Raw genomic sequence first — 23,929 nt, forward strand, 5'->3', positions numbered from 1 at the left:
CCCCGGAATCCCTTCGGGTGGCTATATTCTGATATAAGTATGTTGCCGGGCCCCGGTTTTCAACCGGGGCGAAGCGAAAGTCGAGATCCTCTCCTTCCATTCCTCCCTGTGTCTCTTGCTTGATTCAGCAGTCGCAATATCCGTCATCATGGCCTCTCCAATTCCTCGAGGCCTGCGCCAGGTCCTCCAGAAGTCTCCCTCGGACATTGTCATTCTTTCTTCCCTCCGTACCCCGGTTACTCGTGCGAAGAAGGGCGGTTTCAAGGACGCCTATCCCGAAGAGCTGCTCGCTCACGTCCTCCGGGCCACTTTGGAGGCGAACCCGAACCTCGACCCTGCTCTCATCGACGATGTCGCCATCGGTTCCGTTCTCCAGGAACTCGGTGGTGCGAAGGCTGGCCGTATGGCTCAGATCCACGCCGGCTTCCCCCACAGCGTGCCTTTCCACACGATCAACAGACAGTGCTCCTCCGGTCTGGCTGCTATCTCCACAATTGGAAACGGAATCCGCTCTGGAGCGATTAACGTCGGTGTCGGTGGTGGAATGGAGTCCATGACTAGAAACTATGGCTCCCGCGCCATCCCCACCGTTCTCTGGCCCGAGCTGAAGGAGTCTCACTCCCAGGACTCCCGCGACTGCATCATGCCCATGGGTATCACCTCCGAGAACGTCGCTTCGCGCTACGGCATCTCCCGTGCCGACCAGGATGCGTTCGCTGCCGAGTCCCACAAGAAGGCTACTGCCGCCCAGAACGCTGGTCTGTTCGACAAGGAAATCATCCCCGTCAAGACCCTCTCCTATGACCCCGAGAACCCCGATGCTCCTCCCAAGGAGATCACCGTCACCAAGGATGACGGTATCCGCCCCAACATCTCGGTTGAGAAGATGGCTAGCCTGAAGCCCGCTTTCTCTCCCACCGGTGCTAGTACCGCTGGAAACAGCTCCCAGGTCAGCGACGGTGCCGCTGCCGCTCTGCTCATGCGCCGTTCGACCGCCACCGAGCTCGGCCTGACCTCTCAGATCCAGGGCCGCTGGGTTGGTACTGCCGTTGCGGGCTGTGCTCCCGACGAGATGGGTGTCGGTCCCGCGGTTGCTATCCCCAAGCTCCTTCAGCAGCTTGACATGACCGTCTCGGATGTCAACGTCTGGGAAATCAACGAGGCTTTCGCCTCCCAGGCCTTGTACTCTATCCGCAAGCTGGGTATTGATGAGGCCAAGGTCAACCCCAAGGGTGGTGCCATCGCTATCGGTCACCCTCTTGGTGCCACCGGTGCCAGACAGCTTGCCACTCTGCTTCCTGAGATGGAGCGCACCGGCCAGGAAGTCGGTGTTGTGAGCATGTGCATTGGCACTGGTATGGGCATGGCTGGTATGTTCGTCCGGGAGTAAAGGATGAGCAAAACCAAAAAGCAGAAACAAAATTTGGGGCGTTTCCTTCTTGTACAGGTTATAGCGACTTTAGTTATTATGATATCAGCGTAGAGACGCATGTAAATACATACACGCACAAATACTATTTATACCCTGTATGAAGACCTATATTTCCATAACGATGTTCAACAAATTATCTGCATAAACAAACTATTGCTAGTTTTGATGACTTCTTGTGGGATAAGTATAGATTCAGCGATGCAAATTGACATGCTGATGCGAATCCTACGAAGGGATGACAGACATGCTCAAGGGATATGGATGTAGGAACAAAGTAGACCCGAGAAGCCCCTTCCTCCTCAACAGTGTTCTGTATGACTCGAAAATATCCAATCCTATAGTTCCCGTGTAAAAGTATAATACTAAATAACTCCCGACCGCCAAGCCCCATCCATCCCATGCACGCTCCCTCACGTGATCTCCCCGGCCGGAACCTCACCACCGCGAAACTTTTCGAACCCCCATCACCTCCGTCCGGGCACCCGCCAGCAAAACCCGCAACCCACCCCAATTGCACAGCACCATGCGACCGTCCGTGCGATTGCTGAGCCTCGACGTCCAGGGCGCCTCGCGGACCCTGTACGTCTGCTCAGTATGCAGAAACGAGGCGCGGCCGCGGCCAATTGTCGCCCGGCAATTCCTTCGCCATGCTTCCAACACACCGCTGAGTGAGCGAGTGAGACGCAGACTTTGGGGTACGGATAACCCGCCGGGATTGAAGGATCCGTACGGAGAGAGTTTGCTTGAGAAGAGGTTCGGGAAGGCTAAGGCTCAGCCGGAGGGCGAGACGGAGGTGGTGAATGCGGCGGAGGCGGCACCTGAGGCTGAGGCTATTGATCAGTTGGAGCCTGGGGTTGACTATGAGCCTGCGACGACGTGGGAGGGATTGGAGCGTGTGGGACATTTGGGAGGTTGGAAGAATGTTCCTCGGGCTGAGGCTGATCGGGTTGGGACGTAAGTTGTTCTTCTTCCGCATGGTTTTGATTTACCGGGGGTTGGGAGTTGTTTTGGCTAATTGGTTTGTTTGTTTGATGGATAGGTTCGGACTCAAGAAGAAACTCCGCAAACAGGGTCCCCTGTCTCTTGCTGCGCATCAGGCCGCTGTAGAAATCTGTCTGATGCATGCGCTGAACAAGCCGTTGACGAGCGTCTGCAACGTCACCGAACATGACAAGGCCGTCTTCAAGATGATCTGGAAGACTAAGATCGTGCCTAACGAGGCTGGCAGCTGGGGCAGCGCACTGGAGTACCACAACAAGCAGGCTAAGGAGGCCCTCGTTTACATCTTCGAGCAGATCGGTGGTAGTCAGCCTGAGGCTGTGGAGCAGCAGCAGGCTGCTGAGGAGACCGCCGAGGTCGAGGAGTTCGAGGAGGCCGCTTGGGAGGGTGAGGAAGAGGAGACGTCTAAGGTTCCTTTCTTCGGATACCAGGATGCTCGTGATAAGGGATTCCTGACTTTGTCTTTGGAGGATCAGGAGACGAAGTTTGCTGTTCGTTTTCCCTCTACTATTTTCTTTGCTGTGCAGACAGTCGCTGACATTCCTTTTTTGAATAGTTCCTCAAGAGATTCTCGCAGCTGAGCGGCCACTTCTTCCCGGACAACATCGTCCACCAGATCACCACCGTCAAACAGGCCATCGACTACGTCCAGGGTCAATTGAACCCCAAGCCCAAGAAGCTGGCTGAAATTCTGGAGCACAATGACCGGCTCCAGTCCCTGCCCAACATCAAGGTCTTCTCGAAGAGACAGACCCGCTTGCACCGCGATGACGAGATGGGCCGGAGGAAGATCATTGAAGCCGAGCTTCGTTCCAGAGGACTCCTTGCATAGACTGATTGCATGGCATACATATCTTGCAGGTTTGTTTGGTTGGCTGGCTGGCTCAAAGATTATCTATCTCTAGTTCTTGTAGCATGTTATATCTAGTACGAAATTTTGCTGTACAATAGGAATTGACGTCTTTTTTTATTCATTTGGCACTGATATAGATCGCAGCGAGATCTATCATGAATGGCTAGCATTTTAGTGTATCTCAAGCGTAATATGATATAGTGAAATAGAAAAGACCGGTTCCGTAGCCGGGCCTGAACCCCCATACGCCTGATGAAACAACATCCAGATATTTGTATAGAAAATGCAAAAGCACAACCACGTTCAACAACTACTTCCTAGCCGCCGCAGGAAGACTAAATCCTCTCGTCATAAAGTCCGTATTCTTGGCATGGGCATCCTTAGACTCCTTCGTGAAGAGACTGCTGATGTTGTCACTAGTCCCCAGCATCTTCCGCCGCTTTTTCTTCTCGTTTTCTTCCTCCAGCACCCGCTGCGTCAGCAACGCAGTAGCGGCATTCTTGATACCACTCGAGCCGCCTGGCGTGGGTGTAGATGTGTTGCTCCGACTGGCAGTGGCACTTGAAGATTTCTCTGCGGGCTTTGATTCCTTGCCCGCATCCGTCGCATCACCATTCGCGGCGTTCTTCTTGCGCTTCTTTGAGCCGGGGGCTTTCTTCAGCGAGTGCGTGAGACCTTGCTCGGCGAGCTTGTGTCCACGCTCAATGAGCTGCTGCTTGTCGGCCTCTTTGGTCGGGAGGATGGGGATCACGTTGTCGGCGGTGTATGGCTCATCGCACTGGAAGTCATTAGCCCGATCCCACCAACACGCATATAGAAACCCAGAAATGTACAGGACTGGATAACATACCTGCAAGCACTTATCCCCCTTGAGTTGGCGAATCGCCTCCTCCGAGAAAACATGACCGCACGGCACCAAATAAACCGACTTGACATTCGGACCCAACTGCTTCGCCGTGACGGGACAGATCCACCCTTCACGCTTGTCCTGCTTTCCAGAGGCGGGATGGGCTTCGCGCTCTGTGTCGACTTCGAACTTCAGCTCCACGACGTCCCGGAGTCCCTTTACCCGTCCGCAGAGGATCTCTTCGCAATCGGCCTTGGAGCTGATCCCGTCGGTTTCATCGCCGGGGAGAAGGAATCTGAGAATGGCGTCTTTGTTGTAGAGATTTCCGACGCTGTCAGAGACGATTGGTCGCATTAATTGGTTGTGCGATATCGGACACGTCGTCCAGGAGTGTTCTTGTTGTTCGCGCTGCGCTTCTTTTACTTGCGCTGTGCTGGGGTTGCGGGCCGCTTCGCGGACGAGCTCGCGACGGGTTGGGATACTGGTGGTGCGGGTGGTTAGTTTTGGGCTCTTTGGTAGACTGGGAGGGTGTGCAAGAGTTTTTTTTGAGCATACCTGCCACCATCATTACCCATGTTGCCGCTGATATGTGCTATGGTAAGTAGTTGTGAATGAGAAATCAATGCGACGACTTGTTGCGGGCTCGCCACTCATTTACAGAAACAGCGGCAGGCCCGATAAGGAGCTGAGTCAGCGAGCCCCAGAATGGGCGGGAGATTATCACCAGCTGGCCAGAAGCTCTCTCCGCATTCCTGGTGATGGATTGATTTGATTTATTGATTGATTGCTTTTTGTCTTGTTCTCGCTAGTTTGTCCTCTAGTGCCCCTACAGAGCATTGGTCAGGGAGCTCAATGCTGCCACTGCCACCATGATACTTCCTCAGGGATCGCTCTTCTTGGTGAGCATTGCTGCTTGCTCGACCGTCGTGGCTGCGGCGGGTGATGCCTTCTCTCGTCCCCGGGGTGTTAGTCCCGAATGTAAGTGCCACTTATATATCTAGGCTGGGGTCGTGCCACGCACACCCATTATACCTCAGGCTGCATCCCCGTCATTCAATCATGATCTTTTGCATTGCTCGTGCTAATTGGTTTCGTCTTTGACAGTCGCCAAGTTCTACAAAGACACCACCACCTTCACGTGCATTTCCCACCCAGCCATCCAAATTCCCTTCTCCGCCGTGAACGATGATTACTGTGACTGCCCGGATGGAAGTGATGAGCCTGGCACATCTGCCTGTGCATTCCTGTCCCGCAACTCCGCCCTAACACCGGGTGAGCGTCCCGGCAGCGACGATCTCGAGCTGGCATCCGCCCTGCCGGGATTCTACTGCAAGAACAAGGGCCACAAGCCCGGCTACGTCCCTTTCCAGCGGGTCAATGACGGCATCTGCGACTACGAGCTCTGTTGCGACGGCAGTGACGAGTGGGCCCGCGTTGGCGGCACCAAGTGTGAAGACAAGTGCAAGGAGATCGGTAAGGAATGGCGGAAGAAGGAGGAGAAGAGACAGAAGTCCATGACTGCGGCTTTGAAGAAGAAGAAGGAGCTGCTTGTGGAGGCTGGTAGACAGCAGAAGGAGGTCGAGGACAGTATCAAGCGTCTGGAAGTGGAGATTCAGGCCCAGGAGCTGAAGGTCAATGATCTTCAGGCGGAGCTGGAGGAAGTGGAGAAGCAGGAAGCGAGCAAGGTTGTGAAGGGCAAGGCGGCGGGCAAGGTCAATGTGCTTGCTGGGTTGGCTAAGAGCCGGGTCGAGGAGCTCCGGAATGCCCTGGTGGACGTTCGCAAGGAGCGTGACGATACCCGTGCCCGTGTCAAGGAGCTTGAAGAAATCTTGTCTAAGTTCAAGGTGGAATACAACCCCAACTTCAACGACGAGGGTGTTAAGCGCGCTGTGCGCAGCTGGGAAGACTACGCCGCCAAGGGCACTCTTGAGGGCGCTGTGAACAACGCTCAGGACCGCGATTTGGATGAAATTGCTAAGCCCGATGATGAGAAGGCGGGCATCAACTGGGAGCAGTGGGAGAACGAAGAGGATGGGTGTGAGGCTGGTCTTGGTATGTGATCTATTCTAATTGGGGTCATCGAGTTCCCGCGCTAACATCAGATGTAGTCTACCAGCTGGCAGCCTACCTTCCGCCTTCCCTGGTTGAGTTCATTGAAGGCAAGGTGCTCTTCGTCAGAGGCCTCTTGGAAGATAACGGAATCCTACCCAAGGCGGCCGAGACGTCTACGTCTGAGTCCAAGGTTGTGTCGGAAGCACGCGAAGCCGTGAAGTCAGCGGAGAAGGAGCTTGAGAACAAGCAGAAACAGCTGAAGGATCACAGGTCCGATCTTGAGACGGACTATGGTGTCGGGTCCATCTTCCGTGCTCTCAAGGGCGTCTGCATCTCCAAGGACTCAGGTGAGTACACGTATGAGCACTGCTTCCTGGACCAGACCAAACAGATCCCGAAGAAGGGCGGTGGATCTACACGTATGGGCAAGTACACCGGCATTGGATCCGTGAGTGTTGATGTGCTCAACGAGGCGGGCGAGATTGTCCCTGAAGACAGGGTCACTCTTCAGTACGCCAACGGTCAAGGCTGCTGGAATGGACCAGCCCGCTCAACGACGGTCATCTTGACATGCGGCGAAGAGGACGCAATCCTGAAGGTGGCGGAAGATGAGAAGTGCGTGTACTCGATGCATGTCACGTCGCCGGCCGTGTGTCCCGGAGGCGATGAGGGCGCAGCCGCCCCAAACCGCAAGGATGAGCTGTGAGCGGCGATGGAACCATGTTCAGGGTTATATTAGAGCGCTACAATTTTATAGGTTTTGCTTATTCGAATTGCATACACAGCATCTGTTGTACTGACACTATACATGAAGCTACTGACCTAGTGGCCTAGCATTGATTAGGCAGCTGCTTATTAGCAGAACTGCTGATTAGCGGATGGCATCGGAGTATCTTCTGGGGGTTATCAGTATCCCGGGCTCCCGACCAGTGAGTAGTGTCCTTTTGACACAGCAGACAGGATCAGATAGGTCCGTCTGACCTGATGGGATTTTCCCATCCTGCAATCCCAACAATACAGTAGACGCAGTAAAAACTTGGTGTAGCAACTCCACAACCCTCAACACCGATCAGACGATGCTGCAAGCAACTCACTCTGTTGGCTCGCCTCGTCTATCAACAAGCCCCATACCAAGCAGGCAATGATTAGCAGATGGGAATAATCGTAATGATGCTGCTTGGTTGTTTGGGTGTTGCTTCTCTGGTATTTCTCTCGACCCATAGTATCGAAGTATACCCCGCCCGTGGGGCTGTTGATTAGGTGGTGGTGACTGCGAACGAACCTTCTTTTTCTTCTCTCCTATTTCATTCTTTCTTTTCTCTGATTAGCGCGCCTTTCGCGGCTGGGGATACTACATACCTACATACTAAGTTTTGCTTCTCATAAGCAGTTGCTGGGAACTCAGGGTTCCACTCTTTCCGGGGCCTGCCACGATCGAGGGTTTTGAAACACCTGGTGGGGGAGAAAAAAGACTCATTCTCCATATCTAAAAGAGGTAAATGGAGCAAGACATCACTTTGGATGAAGTTAGTAGGGAAGTTTAGATACGAGGCATAATCATACCATGATCGTCCTGGAAGCAGCAGGGCATGTACAGTGGTGGGGTCTGTGGATGGAGGGGTTGCCATTAACCATTATCACTACCAGCATAGATAGATACTACAGTAGTTGTACACAAGACACGTCCCAAGTTCTATCTACATCCCCTACATGCAGTGATAGTTATCACAAACAGACAATTAGAATAGATATGTAGAATTTCTGTCAAAAAGGACGTGGAATATGATCTCACCGATACGGGTCCCCCACCCAGCAAAGCAAAGTAAAGCAAAGCAAACCCCTCCTACATCTCCGACTTGCTGCCTCACTTTGCTTTGCCTTTTTGACTCCAACTCCACCACACCCTCCTCTTCCTTCTTCTCCTGATTCAACGTGGCATGATAGCTTCCCAGCCTCTTAGTTGCAGGACCACTCCATATTATTGACCGATTGGTCGTTGATCTGCTTTCCTTCCCAACTTGCCCCCACCTTGGCCATAGTAGACCAAACATCATCCGTCTACATGCCCAGGACTAGGTTTCCAGCCAGGGCACTTTCGGAATAAAGACAGAAGAAAATAAACCGGCGAGCAAGCGGGGATAGTAGTGACCAGGATGTCCCATGCTTGTTACTGGTAAATTAACGCAGTGGCCTGTTTCATCTACTCACCTTTCTTTATAAGGCATCTATCTATTCATAGAGGAATGGGTGGTATGGATATCATCCATGCACATAACACACTACTACTAGTAGTAATAGTAACGAGTACAAGTACAAACAAGTAGTATAGAAACAAGAAAATACAAATCAAAGTCCCTAGTACAAGTGACTGCTACCAAACCATACTCTCCCACGCCTCGCTGCAGCAAGCAAAAGTAAACTTGGACCCAGTCATCTATAGCACTAATCCACCTCCACCTGCAGTTGAAATATATGGAGTACACTACTACAACTGTGGATCACAACAAGTAGTAGTACGTACCCATCGTGTATCCACTACAACTCAAAACCGATTATCCCCATCCGTCACCTGGCAGATTCTTATTCCAGGGATGGATGGATGGATAGGATGGGTTGAGGAGGGGCAAAAAGTAAAGCAAACAGTCGTACAGCATAGCATTTGTTGCTCTTCGAGAAAAGCATATAAAGACCCTCCTTTATCCCACATCCTCGCTCTTTCTTGTTCTCGCTCATCCACTGCTGTCTGTTCATTACGGAATATACTTCACTTTTCTTCAAACACTTTCATAGTATATATACATACTATTACCCTATCTACCACCATGGCCCCCTGCGAGTGCAAGTGCTGCTCTGGCAGCTGCAACTCCTGCTCTTGCGCTAACTGCAAGGTGTGTACACATCCTCGAATACTATAATTCCATCTTAGCCATGAGAGGATAGTATGGATGTGGAATGATACTAAAAATAGTCTACTACTATAGCACTAAACAAACCAACCCCAATACATTCCTACTATGACAACAACAACAACGCCTCGTCCCTTTTTATCTTCGCTTCGCTTCGTCTCGCCCCGCCTCGCATAGTTTGCCATCGTTGAAATAATACAGAGAAAAAAACAGATGTCGAGTGCAGGTGTTTTGCTCGCTATCAATTATTATTATCGCTTCTTCGACTTCGATGCGACTGTTCATACTTTAGGGGAGTGGGGGATTAGGGCCAACGGTGTAGGGGAGATTGGTTTGGTTGCATAGTGGTATGGGTGATGAGGTTATGAATTTTAGTTATCACGTTGTGATGTCTTGAGTGTTCAGACGTATATATTTTTTGGATTATATTATTTCAATGATTTACTTGACTTGAGAATTGAGAATTGTTTTTCTTGGGATTGTTGGTATTGGTGTAGATTTGTTCTATGTAGTAGTCGGAGATTGGGGTACAAATTAAATACTAATTATGTTAACTGATTTTGTAGGTTGATCTCTACCAGGTCTGAATGTTTGCATATGTTGCTATTATGTTTGTTTCTTGGTTGTGTATGTATAGCTACCGAGTGATCACTTATTCTTCTACTGGTAACTGCTTCAAACTAGCTTGAAGACTATAACATGTCTAATATACTATGTACGATAGAGTTCAAAGAACCGAGCCATGAAGGGGGGTCAGCAGGACATACTACATGCATAATGCTATGACCACTAGGATTTTCGTATTCTATCACATGTCTCTTACTGTGACTGGGTAGTATCTACGCTTACTTGTTATCTACTAGGCTTTTCATAGTAAGACGATAGAACAAGACATAGGACAATCAGCGTAGCATCTTCTGTTACTACTCCATGAGATCTAGACTCAGATAGGTACAAGCAGGTCGTCCTCCGATTCTATTCATATAGCCCTTCAGAGCGAGATGTTTATTTCTGTATGATAAGAAATAGAATTATCAGTATGGTCGTCAACAAGTAGTAGTAAGTTAGAATGTGGAACATACGGGGCACTGGCACTGGCCGGCGGGGCACTGGCAAGAGGCGCCGCAGCTGCAACCGTGGTCGTTACCTGTCAGTCATCGAGGTTAGCAACCTTGTATACCATACCCAGGTGATGATAGTGTATTAAAGTAATTATTTGAAGCGAGAGGATTTGCCAGGACAAGGATGGTGATGCGTAAAAGCAAACATCAAACAGATTCGAGTCCCATCCATCCGTACCCCGCACTAATAAACAAACAAAACAAGGGTACCTGAAAGAGGGCTAAGCAAACCACCTACCCATGATGACTGGTTTTAAAGACGAGGAAAAAGTCTTTTAGATTTGGAGTCAAAGGACAAGAAGTCTTCTTTTCCTTGGAGATTGGAAAGAAAAGTGGTCAGAGTGGCAGTGATTTGGGAAGACGGGAAGAAAAGAGAGAGCGGGGTATTTATAGTTAAGTTGCGAGGGTCTTAGCGGGTCTGAACTTGAGCACATTTCTGCACCTCGTCTCCAGTCACCATCCGCCATTCATCTCCCTGACTGGATACTACTAGTATTCAATCTTCCTGTTGCTGCAGGTTGGTCGTAAGCTCTTTTCTATGCTTGCCCAAGAGGATGATGCAGCAGGACGGACGCATGCATGCATTACTAACTACACCATTGTCTTTTTACTCTTGTTTTCTCTCCCAGCTAACATGATCCTGACCCAGATAGTAAATGACCCTGCAGCTGAGCTGGACTGACTGCTCTACTGTGAATTAAACCAACTTACTTCCATCGCTATTGGCCGAGCCTCAAATATGCAGGAAGACAAAGTGACACCCATTTCTTGCCTGTGCGGAGGTGTGGCACAGGAGATCGAGCTGAAGCAGTCCACCGACCATTCGGCACTCAATTTCTGTCATTGCACCGCCTGTCGCACAGTCACCGGCATGCTGTGCTCGGCATACTACCTCCTGCAGGCTAAGCCAGAGAGCCTTGACAGCCTCCAGGAGTACCAGGAAGCTGATTGTGTAAGCCGCTATTTCTGTAAGACCTGTGGCGCTCATGTCTTTGCCCATTCGAAACACACAGGGCAATTCTTTGTTGCAGCCGGACTGCTGGCGGGGAGACTACCCCCAACCAAATCTATACGGCATTGGCGGGCTGCCGAGACGCGTGATGGTGGCCTGACACCCTTTCTCTCTGGACAGCCAGAAGAACCGGCTCCAGCATGTTGGCTACGCACGGTTTCCAGCAACCAAGCAAGCCAGTCCGAGGCCGGACTCGAGCCCTCGTCCCGGAATCCGGACGAGCTACTTGCCCGTTGTCATTGCGGGGGCGTTGAATTCTATATCACGCGGCCCGATTCTTCATCCACCAAGCCGACTTCCCCGTGGTCTGATCTGCTTGCGCCGTATCATTCACAGTCCTCAAGCAATCCCCAGGACGTGAAGTGGTGGCTGCAGGATGACAGTACTAAGTATCTGGCGGGTACCTGCGCCTGTCCATCGTGTCGCCTAGCCAGTGGCTTCCCCATCCAGCCGTGGGCGTTTATTCCTCTATCAAATCTTTACAATAAGGACAAGGTGCCGCTGGCATTTGGCGCCGGCACGATGCGACAGTACAAGAGTTCCCCAGGTGTCTACCGCGAGTTCTGCAGCCGCTGCGGCGCATCCCTCTTCTGGCATGACGACGAAAGACCACTGCTGATAGATGTGAGTGTTGGCCTACTTCGAGCAGAAGAGGGTTCTAGGGCCAGTGGGTGGTTGAAATGGGCCACACAGAGAGTAAGTTTTGCGGAGATGGCAGCAGATAAGGCCTTGATCAAACACCTGCAGAATGGACTGAAGGAATTTGGGGACAGAGCTTGAATGCAGAGCCGTTTAAATTATGCTTGCCATTCCGTACGTAAACCGCATGTTTATCTAGATAAATCACTTGTAGTAACTATAGTTAATGGGCCGACGGAGATAAGCAAAAAGTGGGATGGAGGGCTATCCTCACCGCCTTCCCAACGCAGCCCAAGACGTTCATTCCGCCGCCGCCGTTGAAAAAAAGATCCGCCAGGCGCGTCGTTGTGGGTTGATTGCATCTCAGCCTGTGTTGTCGCTGCACGTCATTCTCCCATTTTTTGACATTATTTTTTGATTCTCGTTCCTTCCCATCTCCCGTCATGCCGCCGGCTTTCGAGTTCCGCGGAAATGACCGACGGTCAGGACACCAACCCCGACATGAGTTCACTTTCCGTTATGCGCGCCCTGGAACCTCCGAACGGCCGCTTTTGAGATCTAAGCGAGAGACGACCCCAGAACAGCTACTGCCCTCCGGCGCTGCGGACTCGAAACCGGCTCTGAAGTTCGCGCCTGTGGCGAACCTTAGCGATAGCGAGGAAGCCGATATGGACGTCTCTTCAGATGATGAGGATGAAGCAGCCCACCCGCGCAAAAAGCGTGCGGTCGATCCCAACAATACCGGCACCGCGACGGCTGCTCCAGCACCACCACCGGCCCCCAAATGGTCCAACCCCGATCCCTATACGGTCTTGCCTCCTCCGGATGAGACCCAGGGTAAGCGAGTGGACGTCGTCAAGTTGATTCGCAAGGCCCGGATTGCTGCAACCGCGGCGGCACAATCCACACAGGAAGATGCGGTGAAGACCAACGAAGATTTTATCTCGCTGAGTGGCTTGGTTGATGAAGATGAAGGCGGCGGAAACGCGCCAGAAGGCGCACCAACCGGACCAAGGCGCCAGCTGGAGGGCAAGGACTCGGCGTTTGGAAACAGAAAGAGGACATACGATGATGAGATCAAGGGTGTCTCTAAGAAGACTGGGAAGCCTTTGAGCAAATACTATGATGATGGCTCGATCATTGATGAGTGGAGAGCCCGCTCATCGGAAAATGCAACACCGTGGGCAAGTAGCATGGCTCCCAGTCTACATGTGGGCGCAAGGTGCGTGTCAATATATGGTGAAGGAAAAGCAATTATTCTGACTAAAAGCAGGCTGCACAACGAGATCCTCAGCTTTTACCACTGGGTCAAACCGGTGCGCTATGAACAGATCGTGCGAGAGGACTTAGTGGCGAGGCTACAGACTGCGTTCCAGAGCAGGTACTATGGGGTGCAGCTTCGGCCTTTTGGCTCTTTTGCGTCTGGTCTCTACCTGCCCACTGCCGATATTGACCTTGTACTACTCTCCACGAACTTCATGCGTAACGGTATTAAGACCTTTGGTGAACGGAAAGGCCAGATCTATGCATTCTCTGCATTTCTGAAGAACCTGAACATTGCGGTGCCCAACTCGATCGAGACGATCGCACATGCCCGAGTACCCATTCTGAAGTTCGTGGACAAGTTGACTGGCTTGAGGGTGGACTTGTCGTTCGACAATGACAGCGGGTTAGTGGCCAACGAGACGTTCCAGCAGTGGAAGGCTGAGTATCCCGCGATGCCTGTTATCGTGTCCGTCATTAAGCAATTCTTGCTCCTTCGCGGCCTCAATGAAGTCCCAACTGGCGGCCTGGGAGGGTTTTCCATCACTTGTCTTGTCACGAGTCTTCTTCAGCACCTGCCGCATGGTCATGGGACACCGAACCTGGGCAGCGTTCTCATGGATTTCTTCGAGTTCTACGGTAACGGTTTTGACTATGATTCCGTTGGAATTCGCTTTAACCCACCGGGCTACTTCAATAAGGTAAGCTCTCCCAATGATGGTTTGTGTGCACACCGACTAATGAATTCCTGTGCAGAGGGTCTATAAGCTTTCATTCAATAACAGCCCCCGTCTGTCGATTGAGGATCCCAACAATGCCGACAACGATGTCTCTGGTGGAACACGGGAAATTGCATTGATTTTCAGAGCGTTTTCAGAAGCCTATCAACGTCTCAAGGAGCGCATGATCTCCACAGCCACAGCGGGCCAGACGCAGGCCAGCATCCTTGAAGCCATTATTGCCGCGAACTATGAGGAGTACACTGAGCAGCGGTGGCAGCTCCGGCAGGTCTTTGACACCGATGAAAGATTTGCCCGGTACCGTCGGGATTCCACTCCTCCGCCCCCTCCTCCTGACTCTCCTCCGGCTGATGCTGCTCCACCTCTCCCTCCCAACCCCCCTCCTGCTGCGCCAAAATCGCAGAAGGATAAAATGACCAAGCTGCAAAAGAAGCAACAAGCTGCGCGGGAACGTTCGGCTCGTCTCAAGCGCTTGCGTCCTGACATACCGTCCATTCCCTACTCGATCAGCAATGAGCAGGCCATCAGTCTGGGCGGCTACAAGTCGCAATCAGATATGGACAGAGACCTTTTGATGCGAGAGAAGGGGATGTAATATCTCCCAGCCAGAACTAGGGGCTTCTTCGAAGAAGTCAACTTAAGACTTGTACAGTTTTCTTTCGTCTTGGGTTACCAGTGGGCACACATTTTCTGTATTATACCCTGGGATAGTTTCTCTTTCTCTCACTTTCTGATTTCTTGTCCGCCTTTGAGCGTCTGATACCCTTCTTTTTCCTTGGCTACAAAAAAGATATCTGGGAGCATGGTTTACACTGGGGGTGGTTTTCTTTTGCTGTTCATTCGGGGTATATCGGAGCAATGCTAAATGTGGATGACACTATGCTATGGGCTATGAGCGCGAAATGGACTATTGTGAAGATATCTCACTAACAAGCTCAATAGAAGCTGTGCTTGGATACTCAATTCATTTGTCAAACCTGGTTGGTATTCACATTACCTATCATATCATAACCCACCGGCCAACAGCCCACGTCATGTGCCTCGCTAACACATACTTCTCTATAGTTTGATTTATCTTCTGATGATCTCAGGCCAGATGTGAGTTTACAAACGAACGGCCTGTCATCGACCAGTCAAACAAAGATACCAACCTGGTTACGCCAGCAGCAGCAGCAGCAAAATTGCAAAATATTGATTGAAATTTAGAAGCATGAAAATCGAATTGGTACCGTACGTTCACGGAGATCCTCGCGGTTCTTCTTGTGGATTTGCAAACCTTACTTCACTCCCTTTTTCCCCGTATCCTTCTCATCAAGGGGGCGCTATATGCGGTCGCTTGGAGAGGAAGAGCGAGGTTTGGGAGTTAAATGGAATGTGAATTGGGGGGGATGTGGGGGTTTCGAGTTTGATTGCTGGATAGGTAGGTCGGTAGATGGGTAGTCTATTCAATGCATATGTGCTGGAGGTGTGTCAGGATCGTGAGTAATAATTCAAAAGTACAGATAACACTGCAAGAATCATATGCGGTCTAGGATGTTCAAAGACGGGCATAATTATGCAGTGAGCAAATAGATGGAAGTATTAAAGCAAACAACTGAAGTCATGTCTTAACAATGCGTATGCATAAGTCATCATCAATCAGGCCTGGTATGTATAAGGTATAAAGGGAATAACAGTATCTTCAGTGATCACAGCGCAACATCAGGCGCTGCAGCAGTGGGTATCTTCTCAGTCGCATCAACTGCCTCCAAAGGCGGCGTAACCATGGACTCATCATTAGCGCCAGCAGCAGCAGTATCCTTGTCTCTCGCAGCTAGATGCTCAGCAGACAACGAATTGACGAAATCCGGAGACGGGCTGTCCCAGGCATAATCTGCCCACTCTGGGCCCAGAATCGTCCGGATATGCTGAGCCAGAGACGAGATGCGACCACGTCTGTCTTTCGACCAAGCACGGTCGGTAATAATCCCCTCCGAAGGGGTCAGGATAGCAGGCGCCTGTGCGGCAGAAGGCACAGCGGATGGGGGCTGCAGTTCTGAGGACTTGGGTTCAACGTCCTCGTCATCGTCCTTGTTCTCCAATCCATCCACGATGCTATGCCAGACACGCAGTGTCTCATCCAGCTCTCCGAAGTTGCTCACTCCCATCACACTAACTCCCAGTCTCTCCCCAGTGCCCATACTAGCCACGGAGATGAATCCCGGATCAGCATCTCCAGCCTTAGCCAGCGGGGCACCCAGCGCTCCAACCTGCTTTCCTTCGCGCAACCAGCTCTCCAACGAAAACCGGATAGCCACAACCTCCAACCTCTCGCCCTGGCCATCGACCCAATCCGAAACCTCCCGGATCTTGTTGCGCAATCCATCTGGCGCGGGGTGGAAATCCCCCATACTGCCAATCGGCACGCCCTGTCTCCGCAACAGACCCATCCCCAGCGGCGACGCATTCGTAACAACGTCCACACCCGCGCTCACAAACCTCGGCAATCCGCGCGACAAGAGTCTCGTATTCTGCAGCGTGTAATTCGCATACGACTGTACGATATCCAATGGCTCACCGGTCTCGCGGAGAACCAGCTCCGCTATTTCCGCCAACACGTCAATGGGGAACCCCGAGATGCCGACATATTTGATGGTGCCCTCGGTATCGCGAATGCGACGCAGTTCCCGGATAGCGGCTAGGGCTTCCTGGCGGGAGACGAACTCAACGTCGTGGCAGTAGACGACGTCTAGGTAGTCGGTGTGTAGGCGCTGGAGACTGCGACGGACGCTTTGGCGCACCCAGGCAGGGGAGTAATCGAAGGAGGAGGAGGCGATGCGGCCGACTTTGGTGAGAATGTGGTAGGATGAGCGGGGGTGATGGGTGCGGACGTAGTCGGTGGCGAGGGCGCGGCCGAGGAGTTCTTCGGCGGGACCGTAGTAGGGGGATGTGTCGAAGGCGCGGATTCCGGAGGTGAAGGCGCGCTGGACCAGTTCAGTGGTGGGGAGGGCGAAGGGGTCGTGGTTGTATTGGTTGTTGAAGGTTGCGGTGCCCATTATCAGTGGCGGGAGGGCCGCTGAGAGGGGGGTGGAGGGACGGGGCATTGTTGGTCTTTCTTTGTCTTTTAGTTATGTAGGTGAAGTCGAAAGTAGGAGAGAAATATTTACAAGAAGGAATGAGAGGAAGAGGGTGAGAAAAGAAAGAGGGAGAGAAGGAAAGAGAGGATGGCGAGGGGGAATAATAAAAGAGCAAAAGGAGGGGAAAGAAAATCTGCGGCGGAGATAAGGGAATCTCACCCGGGCAATATTCCCCGCTGGGGCGTTTCCGCTCCGCGATGGCGCCATGATGGCCACCGATGAGCATTGCTTGATGTTCTTAAGACGATGGAAGATTATTTCTCATGATTGATTGTGAACGATGCTAGCATTTGTACACAACTCTCAGTGGAATCATGACCTTCCACGCAATCGTGGAGGGTACTAAAGTACAGGTATCAATCCTCTGAACAGGACACAAGAGGGGAGAAGGGATCATTAAGAACAGAAAAAAAGAAAAGAACACAAAGATAGGATCATCCTTGTGCCCTGCTAGGCTCGTAGGCCCTTCGTCTTTCGAATAATATACACATATACTCTCAGTCAGGACGTAGAATGGCCCGGCGAACAAGGCGCAACCAACCCAGACCGTCGACTCAGCCTGGAATCTGATATGCCATATGCCCTTCATTCAAGTCCGAGTCCATCCGTCTCGACGAGATGCAAGCCACCATATAAATATAGGAATCTAAACTCTTTCCAAGCTGCAAGTTGGAATCACCAAAACGCCATGCTATGCCGCGAAAACCGAGAGGGAGAAAAACAGGAGGTCGAGGAGATCGTCAAGGGGGGCTTCCGATGGTCGGTGCAAATGCTTCGACCCTGTTGATGAGAGCCAAGCTTAAATCGATCGAAACGCAAGAACTCCCAGATGGCAGCCCGAGAGCAATCAATCATTCCTGAAGAAGTTGAGCCGGGTGCTATAGGTCAAAAGAAACGCATTCACCGGTCCTTATATACCTTGGGCTTCCAGCCGTCGCGCAGCTCCTTCTCCTCGGCCATCTTGCGCTCGGCCTGTCGGACTTCCATCTCTAACCTCTCCCGGGCCCGAAGAATCTTGCTTTGCAGGTAGAAACTACCACCCTTCTGGGGATCGTTGAGGTCGAACAGCTTCTTGAATCGTTCCATCACTTGCTCCAGGTTGGCCTCGCCGTTTTGCGGGGGCTTGACGTTGAGAATCTTGCAGGCCTCGTCGAGAGTCAATCCGGAAGACATGCTGGCGCCGACCTTCTTGCCCGTCTGCGCGGCGTACTTGGAGGAGGCTTGGGCTTGCTTGTAGGCCTCGGCGAAGGCCTTGCCGAAGACACGGGCGCCCGTGACGACGACTTGAGTGACGATACGATGAGCCTGTTGGGTGAGAAGAGAGCAAAGTTAGTATACCTGAGCATGGCGGCCGATCGGGATAGAGAAGGCATCATAGTCGCTTCAGAGGAGTGAGGGTGTCTCCACATACCATGATGACTGGAGATGATAGCCGATGAACGGACTTCAAGAATTAATCAAAGCTCCAGGAGCGACGGCGAACAAAAGAAATGATGCGACCGGAGAGTAGTGGAGGGAGTCCCTGGCTGAATCAAGAAGGGGAGCGGAAAGCGGAATCGATGGCGATAGAAACAGACGGAGAGGGAAAAATTCGGCAGCGCTTTAGTCCGTTTTGCCGTACCGCCGCGGCCTGAGGCGTCCCCGGATTGGTTCCTGGATTGGATGTAAAGTAGACCAACCAACTATTGGACTCAATACTATTTGACCGTCAAAAAGAAAGCACTTACCCCCTACCTGATACTTCAGCTGCTGTGTATCTGCTGATTTGTCAAATTCAATAGAACAATGATTTATTATTGCAGGGTCTCACTGTGTGTCTCTCACCTCATTTTCCTTGACTGATGCATCGCATCTATACGTATGTAACGGTCACTGACGGTATCCATACCCGCCTGTCACTGGTGCCCACATTGTTTAAATTGTGTAATCTGTGTATGGTATGGTAATATCCGGGCGAGGCAGGCTGTCACATGTTCCGAGCAGCAGACGAAAAGCTTCAATTCTCAGCTGCACCCGCGGATCTCTGGCTATTCCCCCCTTCCATCCCCGCAGATGATCGGCCTCCAGGGACCTTGTCTCTAACTTTTGGTCCCCCATCTTTCGTTGGGTCTGACCAGCATTTATTGTGTGTCTCTCGCCCTTTTCCTTCTCCCTCTCTCTTCTCCGCGTCTCACCGCCCGCAATGACCTTGGATGCATATGACGTCTCTGTTGTTGGATGGCAGCTCTCGGTAGGTGATACAAACAAATGCACTTTCTGACTCTGACGACTTTCCACCTCCTATTCTCTTCGAATATCTGGTCCACGTGGACGAGCCGCTCTCATCCACTACCGCCCTGAATACTGATGTCGCGACAGAAGATATTCCGTGGATAGATTCCATGGCCCCATCATCATCCACGCAGGACCATGCTGACTCTCAGCCTCCGACGGTCGCTGCTTTCTCCCCCACCACCATCTCAGGCTCGTCCGTCACATCGAGGCAGCGTTCCAGCATCATCGTACATCGCAAATCGCCGCTACTGGTGGCCACGCCCCCTCAGATCACCCGGGCATTGGCCTACTCGCATCCGTTTATTCTCCCGTTGAACAAGCTCGTTGGATTGCTCACATGGACCACTGGAGACGGCTGGCAGAGCTTCCTTCTGGTAGCAGTATTATGGACGCTTGTTCTCTATGGCGATGTGATTATTACCTGGACCGGGCCACTCCTCGTGGTCATCGGCCTTATTTTGGGCATGTACTGGCGACGCTACTCCCCGTTGTCGTCCAGGGCTCACTTGAGTGAGAAGCAAGGTCATCAAAGGGCTGCTTCGGAGACATTCCCCCATCAGCATGAAACGCTGGACGAAATCGTGGAGACGCTAAGGACATTTACCACACGCTGCAATATTCTCCTAGAGCCACTCGTGGAATTTACCGACTTCCTGTCCACGCAGAGGACAGCGACTTCTGCCACCACCCGACCGGCTCTTACAACCTTATTCATTCGAATCCTCTTCGTTACACCAATATGGATCGCCTTGACTCTTCCCCCGTTGTATCTTATTACCACTCGCCGGGTTATCATGACACTCGGCACTATCATTCTCACCTATCACTCTCGCCCGGCAAGAGTGTCTCGTGTCATTCTTTGGCGATCGTTAACGATCCGCCGGATATGCTCCATAATCACAGGCCTATCCTTTTCTTCTACAGTTGATAAGGCGCATTCGCTGTTAATGCAGAGCCAGGGCCATGCGATGAGCATTGCGACAAGACGTCGAGGAGACTCCTCCGGTGTGAGATTCACCTTTGTCATCTATGAGAACCAACGTCGTTGGCTTGGAATCGGCTGGACGTACTCTCTGTTCCCTTCCGAGCGAGCTGCTTGGACAGACGAGCATTTGAATCACGTCCCATCTAAGGAAGACTTTGAGCTGCCCGGTGTCGCAAACGGAAATGCTCAGTGGCGCTGGGTCGAAGGAAGTGACTGGCGTATTGAAGGCGCCGACGAGTCAGGAAAGTCGGACGCCAAAGCTGATGGCGGGGGCTGGGTCTACTATGACAACAAGGTGGGACACATTGTTTCCCATGTTCTGACAAATGTCCAGGTTCCAGGGTTACTAACAGCATGGGAACAGTGGAACGACGGTCGCCGTGGTCAAGATGGTTGGGATCGATACACTCGTCGTCGGAAGTGGTGTCGTGACGCCGAACTGGTTGAGATTCCCTCAGCGGGCGAGAGCACCTCAGTGGAGACCAAATCCGGCATCGCCCAGTCACTGGAGCAGGAAAAGGCTGCCAACGCCCATGAGAAGGAGATCTCATCTACGGTCGACGCCGACGCAGAAAGTCTCGCCCCGTCAACCTCATCCAAGTCCCGCAAACGACGTTGGTTTGGGAGTACGAAGAGTGTAAGCGACAAAGCCAGCAGCATCTCCTCTGCTCCACCAACGTCCACCAATAACTCCTCCGTAGATCTCGGAAAATTGAAGTCCGCCACCCCAACCGGCAGCTACACGCCAACCGGGAAGTCCACCGCAACTGCAACCCGACCCATCAGTATTCCGCACGCCCGGAAAACGTCCAATTACTCGGGAGGCAGCGCCAGCCACAGTAGCAGCTTCGGCCGCGACGGAAGTATCAGGGAGAAAGAGATGTCTCTCGCTCAGGACCGTCTAGACCGCTGGGGCACTCGCGCCACAGGGGGTACTGAACGAGCCGAGCGAGAGATGGGGTTAGGTGATGAGGTCAATATGGGATTAAGCTGATCTTATTCAGTCATGGAGGAGAGGTGAAGCAACACTGCAACTGGCGGCGTCTCAAGAGAATGGCATTTTCTTTTTCTTTGCAAAGCGGACTTCTTATTAATTAGTATCTTTTTCGGGCTTTTGTTTGCGTCTGGTGGACGGGTGTTTTGGGTACTTCACTTCTTAGCCTATATTTTTACTCTGTGCGGTTTAACGCCTTGATGAAATGGAGATACCCTTGTTTACCCAAGAGAAGATCTGCTCGGAGCAGTGCCGTAAGTCGAAGACTTGTCAAGCTGTGGTATCAGAAGTGTATTTCAGTGCTTATCATATATGCTTGGTATTCACTTATTGTTCTTATACATTATCTATAGTATCTAGGCAAGAATCAAGTCCCACTGTAAGCGCTCCAACATATCTAGCCAATGCACATCCCCTTCTCCCGCCCAGAGAATACTCAACATCTCTTTTGCTCTTCTCACATTGCCGATGCCGAAGTTGGCCTCTAATTTATCCAATGAATGTATAATGAGCTCCTGGTCTGAGGGATGTTTGCTCTCGCAGCCAGCAATGAAGAGTGGGAATGTAAGCGCAGAGTATTCGCAGTGCTCGTCGAGTGGGAATTCCCTGATTCTGGACAAGAGATGATGTAATGCGGTTGATCGGGGGAGGGAGATTGATGGTGATGGTTCTGGTTTGAATGGCGTATGTAGTGTTAATTGTAATGGGGCAGCAAATTGTGGTGATAATGGTGGTGCCGTTCTCTGGTTCAGTCTTTCCAGAGTGGAATGGAGATAGATGTACGCAGCATCGCGGAAGCAGTTGGCGACCATGCGCAGACGCATAAGGTTCGATTCGGTTATGCCCCGTGGGAGGATATATTCGGTGTTGGTGGGTGCCCAGTCTCGGAGGGATGTGTCGCTGTGTGGTTGATGGTTAGCGGGAGCTGTGGATGTTGTTGAGGTGGTACTTACATTAAGTGGACCTCTAGGTCCAAGGCTACAGGGTCTTGAGATAGGGTGGGGAGGTCGGCTATTCGGGCGCATATCTTGATGAGGTCTTCTGCGTAGCCGATGTAGATGTCGAGCTTGGAAATTTTGACGTTGCCAATATCAAGGTCGTAGTTGATGTGTTTGCGGTTGCTGATTCTGGCCATGTTATAGGCATAGATGTAGCTATGGTGTGGTTAGCTTTGGTTTCAAAAGAGGTAATTTGTAGAACGAGTCTTACAAGCCGCTTAGAAACTCCCTCATGTCATCTTTCAGAGCATCAACTCCACCGCGAGCCATTATTAGCTCTTGTAGGGCGTTCAGATGCGCGGTCCACTGCTGAACGCTTCCGCGTACGATTTCGTACTTGCAAAGCATGGCTACCGCCAGGATGGCCTCATCGGGAAGGGACCGCGCTGAATATATGGCAATTGTCGACTGCAGTCCACTCAGCGTTTGAATGTAGTAGTCTGTTGCGGCTGTCTGAGCCTCCTGTTTGTCCCGGGACCGATTTGCAAAATGTGTTGCAGATACCGCACACAAAGCTTTCATCAGAAGAGGCGATGATAGGGCTCGGGGTATGAGAAACGATCGAAGGGGGTTGTCGATACTCTCAAGGTTGGCTAGTAGCTTGGAGCCCAGCTCGGTGTGATACTGAAGATAGTGCGTATCGTGATGGGAAAGATGACTGAAGTACCTGCTTGGCATGGGCGAAGCCACGGTGAGTGCATAGCAGGAGTCAGTGTCAGGTATGGTAATCTGTTTGTCTTCATATTCATTATTCTCATTGTTCCAAGAGTATAGACTGCTGTTGTCAGATTCAGCCGGCGTTGTTGGCGCTGTTGATAGACTGCTCGAGACTGGGGAGCTCGGGGACAACCAGAGCTCTTCTTCCGGGGCACGCGAATAGGTTGTTGAAGCTGATGTTGTACTAACTCTGCGCCGTTTCGGCTCTCTGAATTGGCTGAAGATGTTTGCTGATGGATCTAGAGGCTCTGCCCACATTGAGCCATAGCCCTCACATTTCAAGCCCAACCTGGCACAGCTATGACAGCTATTGTAATCGAGCAGTTAGTGCCTAGTATAGCCTAGTACCAGGGGTGGACTCCATCATACCAGGGCTTCGCTTCATCACACCGCTTCCGACGACGCTTGCATGTCAAGCAGCCAGACCGTGTCCACTTGGCGCCTTCTCGTCTGCATCTCCGCCTCGTTGGGGTCTGAGTTGAGGGCTGTTGCACCATAGTTGCAGTATTAGATACTGTCATGATATAGGAGCAGTCTTGTAATAGATAATGGATATTTCAGGCTATCTAGGCTTATAAAATCAATGCTGCTGGTTTGTTCTCTCGATGCGTGGGACCACCACTAGTATGGAGTAGCTTAGTTCGGTCGTAGATGTATATTTCCGCGTCGGCAACTTGCATCAACCGGATACTAAGTAGATGGAGAAAAGCCGGCAGCCAATGGATCTGTCAGATAATCAGCCGGTTGACCGTTAGTTCGAGTCACCAAACAAGTGTACCTTGCTTGAAGCAGACCAGATGAAAATAGTTGAAGGACAGAAAGAGAGACGAAAGATGAGCCTCCAAAAAGGCCGGGGAAAGTCGGCGCTAAACCAAAAGAGGAAGGAGATACGCTGAGATTTGGCAGCTTTTATCGGAGATGGAGAAGATTCCCCCGCTTTTCGATATTCCTTTGCTGGCGATCCTCGGGTGAGTGATTGAG

General features: G+C 51.5%; 10 protein-coding genes across 10 annotated transcripts; 6 read left to right on the forward strand and 4 right to left on the reverse strand.

The window, feature by feature from the left end:
- Positions 1-148: 148 nt before the first annotated feature.
- AtWU_09158 (thiolase family protein) lies at positions 149-1,390 on the forward strand (the record flags this gene model as incomplete). The annotated part of the gene is made up of 1 exon (XM_035504265.1): positions 149-1,390. One exon carries the CDS (start codon positions 149-151, stop codon positions 1,388-1,390), a length of 1,242 nt encoding a protein of 413 aa, XP_035360158.1.
- Positions 1,391-1,955: 565 nt separating this feature from the next.
- On the forward strand, positions 1,956-3,263 carry AtWU_09159 (mitochondrial 54S ribosomal mL50 protein; the record flags this gene model as incomplete). The annotated part of the gene is made up of 3 exons (XM_035504266.1): positions 1,956-2,386; positions 2,472-2,922; positions 2,988-3,263. 3 exons carry the CDS (start codon positions 1,956-1,958, stop codon positions 3,261-3,263), a joined length of 1,158 nt encoding a protein of 385 aa, XP_035360159.1.
- Positions 3,264-3,594: 331 nt separating this feature from the next.
- Positions 3,595-4,706, reverse strand: AtWU_09160 (uncharacterized protein; the record flags this gene model as incomplete). The annotated part of the gene is made up of 3 exons (XM_035504267.1): positions 3,595-4,062; positions 4,135-4,612; positions 4,687-4,706. The coding sequence occupies 3 exons, from the start codon at positions 4,704-4,706 to the stop codon at positions 3,595-3,597; spliced, it is 966 nt and encodes a 321-aa protein (XP_035360160.1).
- A 294-nt stretch (positions 4,707-5,000) lies between these two features.
- AtWU_09161 (putative protein kinase C substrate) lies at positions 5,001-6,889 on the forward strand (the record flags this gene model as incomplete). The annotated part of the gene is made up of 3 exons (XM_035504268.1): positions 5,001-5,109; positions 5,236-6,183; positions 6,240-6,889. The coding sequence occupies 3 exons, from the start codon at positions 5,001-5,003 to the stop codon at positions 6,887-6,889; spliced, it is 1,707 nt and encodes a 568-aa protein (XP_035360161.1).
- A 4,060-nt stretch (positions 6,890-10,949) lies between these two features.
- On the forward strand, positions 10,950-12,002 carry AtWU_09162 (GFA family protein; the record flags this gene model as incomplete). Its single annotated transcript, XM_035504269.1, has 1 exon — positions 10,950-12,002. One exon carries the CDS (start codon positions 10,950-10,952, stop codon positions 12,000-12,002), a length of 1,053 nt encoding a protein of 350 aa, XP_035360162.1.
- A 302-nt stretch (positions 12,003-12,304) lies between these two features.
- AtWU_09163 (putative topoisomerase family protein TRF4) lies at positions 12,305-14,459 on the forward strand (the record flags this gene model as incomplete). The annotated part of the gene is made up of 3 exons (XM_035504270.1): positions 12,305-13,083; positions 13,135-13,825; positions 13,881-14,459. The coding sequence occupies 3 exons, from the start codon at positions 12,305-12,307 to the stop codon at positions 14,457-14,459; spliced, it is 2,049 nt and encodes a 682-aa protein (XP_035360163.1).
- Positions 14,460-15,552: 1,093 nt separating this feature from the next.
- On the reverse strand, positions 15,553-16,947 carry AtWU_09164 (D-arabinose 1-dehydrogenase (NAD(P)(+)) ARA2; the record flags this gene model as incomplete). The annotated part of the gene is made up of 1 exon (XM_035504271.1): positions 15,553-16,947. The coding sequence occupies one exon, from the start codon at positions 16,945-16,947 to the stop codon at positions 15,553-15,555; it is 1,395 nt and encodes a 464-aa protein (XP_035360164.1).
- A 933-nt stretch (positions 16,948-17,880) lies between these two features.
- On the reverse strand, positions 17,881-18,394 carry AtWU_09165 (import motor complex subunit PAM16; the record flags this gene model as incomplete). The annotated part of the gene is made up of 2 exons (XM_035504272.1): positions 17,881-18,285; positions 18,392-18,394. 2 exons carry the CDS (start codon positions 18,392-18,394, stop codon positions 17,881-17,883), a joined length of 408 nt encoding a protein of 135 aa, XP_035360165.1.
- Positions 18,395-19,361: 967 nt separating this feature from the next.
- Positions 19,362-21,233, forward strand: AtWU_09166 (PEX28-32 family peroxisomal membrane protein; the record flags this gene model as incomplete). Its single annotated transcript, XM_035504273.1, has 1 exon — positions 19,362-21,233. One exon carries the CDS (start codon positions 19,362-19,364, stop codon positions 21,231-21,233), a length of 1,872 nt encoding a protein of 623 aa, XP_035360166.1.
- A 356-nt stretch (positions 21,234-21,589) lies between these two features.
- Positions 21,590-23,445, reverse strand: AtWU_09167 (Zn(II)2Cys6 transcription factor; the record flags this gene model as incomplete). Its single annotated transcript, XM_035504274.1, has 4 exons — positions 21,590-22,133; positions 22,187-22,387; positions 22,443-23,255; positions 23,318-23,445. 4 exons carry the CDS (start codon positions 23,443-23,445, stop codon positions 21,590-21,592), a joined length of 1,686 nt encoding a protein of 561 aa, XP_035360167.1.
- Between the last annotated feature and the right edge of the window lie 484 nt (positions 23,446-23,929).

This window comes from Aspergillus tubingensis (genome assembly GCF_013340325.1).
Source record: "Aspergillus tubingensis WU-2223L DNA, scaffold_10, whole genome shotgun sequence".
Lineage (NCBI taxonomy): Eukaryota > Fungi > Ascomycota > Eurotiomycetes > Eurotiales > Aspergillaceae > Aspergillus > Aspergillus tubingensis.